The following is a 10,568-nucleotide window of genomic DNA, read 5'->3' as shown; positions in this document are numbered from 1 at the left end:
GCCAGCTGACCCAAATGTTCCTGCAGCAGCCTTGTCCCCAAGGAGTTGGAAAAGGGACCTCTGAGGTCCAGTAGTGGCTGCCATCAAGCTCTGACCCCTCCCTTCAGGCTCAGGGCCCCAAACAGCCAGCTCCCCGCCCCCCTCCACACCCAGCTTCCCTCCCCCATGGCCTCGGCCCCTCCCGCCAAAGGAAGTGAGAAGGGGCTGTTGTAAGAGGAACTAAAGCCAGGAGTCCGGTGAAGGGGTAGAAGCAGGGCCATGCCCAAGCCACCCCCAAGAGCCCCCTGAACCTGCACCTCCATCACGACCCATTCAGGTGCCTCCAGGAGCCCAGACACCAGCCCCCACCATGGTAAGTCCTTCAAGAGTGGGATCTGGAAGTGCAAAAGATGAGGGACACCAGCCAGGTGTCAGGTGGAGGTGTCCTGAAAATGACCATCAGAAATTGGGGTGAGGGGAGGGGCATGGTGGACTTTTGTGGGGGTGGGAGTGTCTCTCAGTGCAGCTCAGCTGCCTCCAGCATCCTTTACCAGGGAGCAAGCTCCCTTCTATAGGTGGTGGGGATGCCAGTGTGGTAGACGGAGATCCAAGGATAGGGCAGGACCTGGAAGACAGAAGGTGGCCCAGGGAGAATCACAGTCTGCAGGGACAAGGACATACCCTCCTTTGCTTGCAAATTAAGGTAGCCCTTTCCCAGTCCAGCTCAGTCCCTCATCTCCCTGTGTAGCCTTGGGCCAGTCACTTCCCCTCTCTTGGCCCCGGTTCCCACAGATGTCATATTTGGAAGTCCGTCTAGATGGGGAAGTTCCTCTTCAGGGGTCTTTTAGTTGTAACATCCTCAGGGTCTGTGGGTTCTGCCACGGAGTCCTCAGCTGAGATGAGAAGCGGTGTCTAACAGACGATGGGGTGAATTGACGCCCTCCCTGTGCCGGTGACGGGTGATGTGGCTGCAGCAGAGGCAGGAGAGGCTGAATACGTCCATGCCACCCTTTGGTGGCCATCCCTCATCCCAAGACGAGGATGGCAGCCTGACGTGTTGCTGCCTGTCAAGCCTGAGGTCTGTTGATGGCGGCAATGGGGAGACTGTCGTGATCACGGGGCTGTTACTAGCAGCATCGCAGCACCATAAGACACAAAGTAAGAGGTGGCCAGGGCTGGCTGTAAACCCCACCCCACAGCTCTCTGCTGTGCAGACCACTTCAGCTTTCATTTCTCGTCATTCTGTCAATGAGAATGAGAGCATGTGGCTGGGACAGCGGCCACTGCAGGATTCTTGGCAGGTGTAGCTTACCAGGGTGGAGTCAGGAACAGAGGGCAAGAGGCAGAGGTGGTATTAGTCTGAGAGACGACACCTTCTTTCAGGAAGCCAGAGAGGGCCAGGCATGGTGGCTCATGCCTGTAATCCCAGCATTTTAGGAGGCTGAGGCGGGTAGATCACTTGAGGTCAGGTGTTCAAGACCAGCCTGGCCAACATGGCGAAACCTCGTCTCTACTAAAAAATACAAAAAAATTAACCAGGCGCGGTGGCACACTCCTGTAATCCCAGCTACTTAGGAGGCTGAGGCAAGAGGATAACTTGAACCCAGGAGGCGGAGGGTGCAGTGAGCCAAGATCCCGCCGCTGCACTCCAGCCTGGGTAACAGAGCAGACTCCGTCTCAAAAAAAAAAAAAAGAAAAGAAAGGAAAGCCCATGAGAAATTGGGCATCCCGGAATTCACACCCAAACCATCAGCTGGAGCCCTGAGATTGTTGGGGTGAGAATTCTTCCCGGACAAGAAGCAAGCCAGGGAGGCTCAGGTCCTGGGATGGGCAGGGCTTTCACCAAAAGAACACAGGAAGTGATTTGCTACTTGAAAGCAACCCCACCCCTCCTCAAGGAAGCCCTCTGAAAATGCTTAGTCAACAATTGGCTTGGCAGACAAGGTCTGGGAGGGGCCAACCATATCGCAGAGGATGATAGAAGAGAAAAAAAATGACACCCAGCTCTGTCTGGGGATGCTGAGATCTTCCTGGAGGAGTGGTGACTGCCAGGAAGATCGCTGAAGGATTCAATGAAACCATATTTCTGAAGTCCTTTACAACAGCGGTTCTCAACCCCCGGGCCGTGGATCGCTATCGGTCCACGGTCTGTTAGCAACCGGGGCCGCAGAGCAGGAGATGAGTGGCAGGTGAACGAGCCTGAGCTCCACCTCCTCTCAGATTCTCAGGGGCTCCATTAGAATCTCATAGGATCACAAACCCTATTGTGAACTGCACACATGAGGGATCCAGGTTGCAGGCTCCTTATGAAAATCTAATACCCATCCGGGCGCAGTGGCTCATGCCTGTAATCCTAGCACTTTGGGAGGCTGAGGTGGGCGGATCACGAGGTCAAGAGATCGAAACCATCGTGGCCAGAATGGTGAGACCCCATCTCTACTAAAAGTACAAAAATTGGCCAGGCGCGGTGGTTCACGCCTGTAATCCCAGCACTTTGGGAGGCTGAGGTGGGTGGATCGCGAGGTCAAAAGACCGAGACCATCCTGGCTAACACGGTGAAACCCCGTCTCTATTAAAAAAAAAAATACAAAAAAAAAAAATTATCCTGGCGTGGTGGCTGGCGCCTGTAGTCCCAGCTACTCCGGAGGCTGAGGCAGGAGAATGGCGTGAACCCAGGAGCTGGAGCTTACATGGCGCCACTGCACTCCAGCCTGGGCAACAGAGCGAAAGTCTGTCTCAAAACAAAACAAAACAAAACAAAAACAAAAAGTAGCTGGGTGTGGTGGCACATGCCTGCAATCCCAGCTACTCAGGAGGCTGAGGCAGGAGAATCGCTTGAACCCTGGAGGCGGAGGTTGTAGCGAGCCTAGATCGTGCCATTGCACTCCAGCCTGGGCGACACAGAGAGACTCCCTCTCAAAAAAAAAAAAAAGAAAGAAAGAAAGAAAAGAAAATCTAATGCCCTTGGTAGGGCGCGGTGGCTCACGCCTGTAATCTCAACACTTTGGGAGGTCAAGGCGGGCGGATCACCTGAGGTGAGGAGTTCAAAACCAACCTGGCCAACATGGCAAAACCCCGTCTCTACTAAAAATACAAAAATTAGCCAGTTGTGGTGGCACGTGCCTGTAACCCCAGCTACCCAGGAGGCTGAGACAGGAGAATCACTTGAACCCAGGAGGCAGAGGTTGCAATGAGGTGAGATCGTACCACTGCACTCCAGCCTGGGCCACAGAGCAAGGCTCCATCGCAAAAAAAAGAAAGAAGAAAGAAAGGAAAGAGAGAGAGGGAGGGAGGGAGGGAGGGAGGGAAGGAAGGAAGGAAGGAAGGAAGGAAGGAAGGAAGGAAGGAAGGAAGGAAGGAAGGAAGGAAGGAAGGGGGGAGGGAGGGAAGGAAGGAAAGAAAGAAAGAAAGGGAAGGAAAGAAAGAGAGAAAGAAAAGAAAATCTAATGCCCCACTCCACCGTCCACAGAAAATTGTCTTCCATTAAACCGGTCTCTGGTGCCAAAAATGTTGGGGACCGTTGCTTTACAGAGCACCTAACAAGCACTTGATCCATGGTAGCTGCCATTAGCTGGGATGTCATTCTTTTCTGGATTTAGCAATGGGGATGGATGGAGGTGACCATCGTGGTAATTGGGGAGGAGTTGCTGTTGCTGTGAGTGGTCATTGCTGGGTTGTTGGTATCATTGGTTGTGGTGGTGGTTGTGGCAGTTTCTTGTTGCAGGTTCGTGGTGATAATGGCTCTTATGGGTGGGCTGGTGGTGGTGGCGGTTGGTGTTTAATGTTCGTTGGTGGTGGATTGTTTTCAGCTGGAAGTGCCGGAGATGCTTGGTGACCAGTGGAACGATGGCCATCGGTGGTTGCTGTTATTTGTAGAGGAGGGGTGTTGATAGTAGCGTTCATTTGCTGCTGGTAGTTTGTTGTTGGTTTCTGGTAAGATGATGAGCAATAGTGGTGCTGGTTCAATGTTGGTTTTTGAACAGGATAGGACTGGTGACTGCTGTTTTCTGGGGTTGCTAATGGTAGTTGGTTATGTGTGGTTGCTGATGGCTAGTATTTTTGTTTGTTTTGTTTCTGAGACAGAGTCTCGCTCTATCAACCCAGCTGGAGTGCAGTAGTGCAATCTCAGTTCACAGTAACCTCCGCCTCCTGGGTTCAAGCAATTCTTATGCCTCAGCCTCCTGAGTAGCTGGGATTACAAACACCTTCCACCACCACACCTGGCTAATTTTTGTGCTTTTAGTGGAGACGCGGTTTCGCCATGTTGGCCAGGCTGGTCTCCAACTCCTAACCTCAAGTGATCCACCTGCCTCGGCCTCCCAAAGTGTGAGATTACAGGTGTGAGCCACTGTGCCGATGACTAGACAGTGGTTGGTTTTTGTTTTTTTTTTTCTGAGACAGAGTTTTGCTCTTGTTGCCCAGGCTGGAGTGCAGTGGCGCGATCTCGGCTCACCGCAACCTCCGCCTCCCAGGTTCAAGTAATTCTCTTGCCTCAGCTTCCCTAGTAGCTAGGATTACAGGCATGTGCCACCATGCCTGGCTAATTTTGTATTTTTAGTAGAGACGGGGTTTCTCCATGTTGGTCAGGCTGGTCTCGAACTCCCGACCTCAGGCGATCCACCCTCCTCGGCCTCCCAAAGTGCTGGAATTACAGGCATGAGCCACCGCATCTGGCTGGTGGTTGGTTATTACAGCTTGGTGTTGGTGGTGGTGATTGTGGGAGATTATAAGGAAGGCAGATGGTGGAATTACTCATGGTCCCTGTCTGACATTGGCTAGTCATGGTGGTATTGGAGTTATCCGCAGTTTCTGTTTGTCTTTGAGAAGGGTAGGAGAGAGAGTGGAGACGTCCACTGATTGCCTTTGGTTGGTGATGGTGGCGATGTGAGGGTAATAGTGGTTGTTTTTAAGGTACAGTCACCAGGCCAGGAACAATGGCTCATGCCTGTAATCCCAGCAGTTTGGAAGATGGAGGTGGGAGGATCACTTGAGGCCAGGAGTTTGAGACCAGCCTGGGAGACATAGCAAGACCCCGTCTGTACAAAGCATTTAAAAATTGGCCAGACATGGTGGCATGGACTTGTAGTACCAGCTACTTTGGAAGCTGAGGTGGGAGGATCACTTGAGCCCAGGAGTTCCAGACTGCAGCAAGCTGTGATGGCACCACTGCACTCCAGCCTGAGCAACAAAGACAGACTTGTTATTTCTAAACAAATAAATAAGATACAGTCACAAAACAGGGAGACCAGTGAAGTGGCTGCTGGGTCCAGAATCAGCGGCCATGAGGATGGACAGGAAAGGCTGGGAGTCAAAAGGAATTTAGGAGGAAGAATCAGTAAGACCTCTAATTGGGCACGGTCACAGTGGCTCACACCTGTAATCCCAGCACTTTGGGAGGCCGAGGCAGGTGGATCACTTGAGGCCAAGAGTTCGAGACCAGTCTGGCCAACATGGTGAAACCCCATCTCTACTAAAAACACAAAAACTAGCCAGGCGGGGTGGCATGTGCCTGTAATCCCAGCTACTCAGGAGGCTGAGGCAGCAGAATTGCTTGAACCCAAGAGGCAGAGGTTGCAGTGAGCTGAGATCACACCACTACACTCCAGCATGGGCACCAGAGCGAGACTCTGTCTCAGAGGGAATTTTAAAAAATGCCTGTAATTGATTAGATGCAAAGAGTGAACATAGCAATGAATCAGACACAGGCAGGTTTCTGTCTTGGGGGTGGGACCACATCCCAGAGGATCTTCCCCAAAAAGCAGTAGGGGCAAGACCAGGGTACCCCAGCTCCAGCTAATGCGTGGAGATGTTTGAGGCGGTAGCCACCGACTGTCAGCAATCTCCAGCGATGAGACAAAGAGCCCAACTCCAGAAAGACAAGGGTCCCCACATACAGAGGCCGGCCACAGTGGCTCATGCCTGTAATCCCAACACTTTGGGAGGCCGAGGTGTGTGGATCATGAGGTCCGGAGATCAAAACCATCGTGGCTAACACATTAAAATCCCGTCTCTACTAAAAATACAAAAAAAAAAAAAAAAAAAATTAGCCGGGCATGATTGCGGGCGCCTGTAGTCCCAGCTACTCAGGAGGCTGAGGCAGGAGAATCGCTGGAACCCGGGAGGTGGAAGTTACCAAGATCATGCGACTGCACTCCAGCCTGGGCAATAGAGTGAGAGTCCATAAAGAGAGAGAAAGAAAGAAAGAAAGAGAAAGAAAGAAAGAAAGAAAGAAAGAAAGAAAGAAAGAAAGAAAGAAAGAAAGAAAGAAAGAAAGAAAGAAAGAAAGAAAGAAAGAAAGAAAGAAAGAAGAGAGAGAGAGAGAGAGAGAGAGAGAGAGAGAGAGAAAGAAAGAAAGAAAGAAAGAAAGAAGGAAAGAAAGAAAAGAAAGAAAGAAAGAAAAGAGAGAGAGAGAGAGAGGGAGGGAGGGAGGGAGGAAGGAAGGAGAGAAAGAGAGAGAGAGAGAAAGAGAGAAAGAGAGAAAGAAGGAAAGAGAGAGAGGGAGGGAGGAAGGAAGGAAGGAAGGGAAAGGAAGGAAGAAAGGAAGAAAGAAAGGAAGAAAGAAGAAAGAAAGAAACGAAAAGAAAAGAAAAGAAAGAAAAAGAAAAGAAAAGAAACATAACGAAACAGAGTCCAGCCCCCCGGCTTCCCCAAGGGATGGAGACTTTGGAGGTGAGAATGTTGTTTGCACAGTGCATGGATGCAGGGTGTGGCCCCAGAGCTCCACTGAGCTGGGGGCAAGGCTCCAAGGCCATACCCAGGCACCAGGGCAGGGTCTGGGAGCTGAGAGCTGGCTCCAGAAGCAGCTACGGAGGCTTCGCTCTCCTCCCAGCAACCACAGCTCGCAGGACCTGGGCGAGGAAGGAAGTGGCTGTTTGGTTGCTGTCTTCGATCTAGAGCTCTTGCTCATCACGCCCAGAAAGCAGACAGCCTGGAGCCCACGGGGTGAATTGCAAAAGCTCCCTCCTCCAGCCCTTCCTCCTGGCCAGCTCAAGGCCACCGTTGATGGGGACAGTGAGGAAGGCTAGCATTTACACTGGACAACCTTTGCTTCGTTGAATCTGCAGAGCAGCCCATGAGATCTGCATCCCTCGATGTTCCCATTTTCCAAATGAGGAAACTGAGGCAGAGAGGTTAGGCAAGCTGCCCGTACAACCTAAAGTGAAAGAGGATTTTGACTCGGTGACTCCCAAGGCCACACTATTAATAGCCATCTTGGCCGGGCACAGCGGCTTGCACCTGTAATTCCAGCACTTTGGGAGGCCAAGGCAAGAGGATCAGGAGTCAGGAGTTTGAGACCACCCTAAGAAACACAGTGAGACTTTGTCTCTATTTAAAAAAAAAAAAAAAAAAGGGGGGGGGGCTGTGTGCGGTGGCTCATCCCAGTGCCTGTCATCCCAGCACTTTGGGAGGCCGAGACAGGTGGATCATGAGGTCAGGAGTTCAAGACCAGCCTGGCCAACATGGTGAAACCCCGTCTCTACTAAAAACACAAAAATTTAGTCAGGTGTGGTGGCATGCACCCATAATCCCAGCTACTCAGGAGGCTAAGGCAGGAGAATTGCTTGAACCCAGGAGGCAGAGGTTGCAGTGAGCCAAGATCACACCACTGCACTCACAGCCTGAGCAACAAGAGCGAGACTCCATCTCAAAGAAAAAAAAAAATGTGGCTGGGTACAGTGGCTCACGCCTATAATCCCAGCACTTTGGGAGGCCGAGACGGGTGGATCACCTGAGGTCAGGAGTTTGAGACCAGCCTGGCCAACATGATGAAACCCGGTCTCTGCTAAAAATACAAAAATTAGCCAGGCATGGTGGCGCATGCCTGTAATCCCAGCTACTTGGGAGGCTGAGGCAGGAGAATCACTTGAACCCGGGAGGCAGAGGTTGCAGCAAGCCTAGATCATGCCGCTGCACTCCAGCCTGAGCAACAGAGTGAGACTCCATCTCAAAAAAAAAAAAAAAATTATTAGCCAGGCATGGTGGTGCACACCTGTGGTCCCAGCTACTCAGGAGGCTGAGGCAGGAGAATCACTTGAGTCTGGGAGGTCGAGGCTGCAGTGATATGAGACCACTGCATTCCAGCCTGGGCAACAGAACAAGACCCTGTCCAAAAAAAAACAGTCACCTTGACCACAACCTCCTGTCCTCCTAAGAGATGTGCTGACCCCACATGGCCTGGGCTGCCCATCCTTCCAGGACCACGACCCTCCATTCCAAATGGACTAGAATCCTGGCGTCCGCCACACACCCACGGCCTCTCTGGCTGATGTCTCTTGCAGCCGCCACTGATGCTGCCTGGAAAGTTCATGTTGCAAGACCTGCCGCCTACAGGAAGCCCTCCCGCCTCTCCATAGTACCCTCCAGCCGTGGTCTCCTTTGGGCAACTCAGACACCACTTGGGGAACACCGAGCCTCCGCAAGGGCAGGTTCTGGGCCTGGTCCACCTAAGCTGGTCTCCACCTACCTCCACGCACAGTAGGGGCCCAGGAAGTGCGTTCACTCCATAGCACGCATCCTCCAGCCCCATAGGGGCCATCACCTTCACCACAAACAGCCCCTCCCTTCTGTGACACCAGGAAAGTTGCCCCCACCTGCCCCAGTTCTGCCTTCTGCCTTGGGTAGAGAGACCTCTCTGAAGAGCTGAAGGAAGAAGCTACCCGTCCTTTCTACCCCAACCACCTCAAGCCCCTGACTGCCTTTCACAAGAGCTCCAGCAGGTTGAGTCATATTCAGCTTGTGGTCAACTGTGACCACAAGCTCTTCGTTGCAACCCCACCCCCAAGGAAGAGACTTATAAACAAACAGTTTTGACTTGACCCACGGAGACTTGGAGGCCACAGAATGAGAGAGATACGTGGGAGACAGGGCAGGGGGCAGTCTCATCCCAATGGGACTTCATTCATTCATTCATTCATTCATTCAACAAGTATGTATTGACCAGGCTTTCTGTCCAACACTGATACCTTAAATCCTCTCAAGGTCACAGATGACATTTCCTGAGGCATCTCGGTGCATTTTTCTCTTTGTTCGCTCCTGTACTCCTCTCAGAGACCCCACACAAGGGTCATTATGGAATCCATTTCGTTATTTGTCGTTGTGGTGGTGGTTGTTGAGATGGAGTCTCACTCTGTTGCCCAGGCTGGAATGCAGTGACGCAAACTCAGCTCACTGCAACCTCCACCTCCTGGGTTCAAGCAATTCCCCTGCCTCAGCCTCCCGGGTAGCTAAGACTACAGACACCCGCCACCATGCCGGGCTAATTTTTGTATTTTTAGTAGAGACGGGGTTTCACCATGTTGGCCAGGCTGGTCTTGAACTCCTGACCTCAAGTGATCTGCCTGCCTCAGCCTCCCAAAGTGCTGGGATTGCAGGCGTGAGCTACCATGTGCGGCCGAATTCATTTGCAAAGAGGGGAAACTGAGGCTTGGAGAAGAGAAGTGACCTCCCTACCTCACACAGTCAGTCAACTGTCAAGCCAGGCCTTGACCCCAATCTCTCACATGCCAAAATTCTCGACTGCCCTCCCCATACCGTATTCACTCGAGCAAAACCCTCTCTCCCTTTGATGCAAGCAGCCTCTGATTTTTATGGTTGGTTGGAGCATGGAGTGTCTGGAGGCCTCGAGTGCCTGGGGCAGGAAAGAGAGGGAGAGAATGGGAAGAGAAGAGGGCCACTCTGCCAGATGAGGGAAGAGGGGAAGGGCAGGAAGAGGAACCAAGTCGTCAGAGCCGGGAGAGCCAAGCAGGCTGACCGGCCTAGCCAGACACAGCTGACCCCAGTGAGGGGAAGTGGCCTCGGGTCTTAGCTCAGCCTGAGCGGCCTGGCAGGCTGAAGGCTCGACTGGCCCCCAAAGGGGATATTGTGGACATGACCCATCTTCTTCCCACCCCATCCTCATCTGACCGCAGCACCAACCCCGGTGATCTCTGATGCAGACCAGGCTGGGGACGGACAGCTCCGTGGGTCCTCCCCAAGGTCCTGTCTGCACTGCTATGTTCCTGCTGTGTGTCCTTGAAGAGGACGCTTAACCTCTCTCTGTTCTGTAGTTTTCTCTTCTTTAAAATGGACCCAGAACGGGCGCGGTGGCTCACGCCTATAATCCCAGCACTTTGGGAGGCCGAGGTGGGCGGATCACGAGGTCAGGAGATCGAGACCATCCTGGCTAACACAGCGAAACCCTGTCTCTACTAAAAATACAAAAAATTACCCGGGCGTGGTGGCGGACGCCTGTAGTCCCAACTACTTGGGAGGCTGAGGCAGGAGAATGCTGTGAACCCAGGAGGCGGAGCTTGCAGTGAACCGAGATCGCACCACTGCACTCCAGCCTGGGCGACAGAGCGAGATTCCATCTCAAAAAAAAAAAAAAAAAGCATAGGCTGGAGCCTGGCACACAGAATAAGTGCTAGTTTGGTGTTTGGGTTTTTTGGGTCTTCACCTGTCACCCAGGATGGAGTGCTGCCACCATCACAGCTCACTGTAACCCCGAACTCCTGGGCTCAAGTGATCCTCCTGCCTCAGCCTCCTGAGTGGCTGGGACCACAGGTGCACACCACCATGCCTGGCTAATTTTTTTTTCTTTTTTTTTGGCA

At 52.4% G+C, this 10,568-nt stretch overlaps 1 protein-coding gene across 2 annotated transcripts in view; it reads left to right on the top strand.

The window, feature by feature from the left end:
- Positions 1 to 227: 227 nt before the first annotated feature.
- MYO1F (myosin IF) overlaps positions 228 to 10,568 on the top strand; it is a 58,770-nt gene continuing 48,429 nt past the window's right edge. For both annotated transcript variants that reach the window (XM_074025677.1, XM_045378408.2), the window contains exon 1: positions 228 to 352. In XM_074025677.1, the coding sequence (XP_073881778.1) occupies positions 350 to 352 (3 nt within the window). In that variant the 5' untranslated portion in view covers positions 228 to 349. The remainder of the gene's footprint in view (positions 353 to 10,568) is intronic.

Source organism: Macaca fascicularis, chromosome 19 (genome assembly GCF_037993035.2).
Source record: "Macaca fascicularis isolate 582-1 chromosome 19, T2T-MFA8v1.1".
Lineage (NCBI taxonomy): Eukaryota > Metazoa > Chordata > Mammalia > Primates > Cercopithecidae > Macaca > Macaca fascicularis.
The sequence above is the reverse complement of the archived record's forward strand: the minus strand, read 5'-3'. Positions and strand labels throughout refer to the sequence as shown.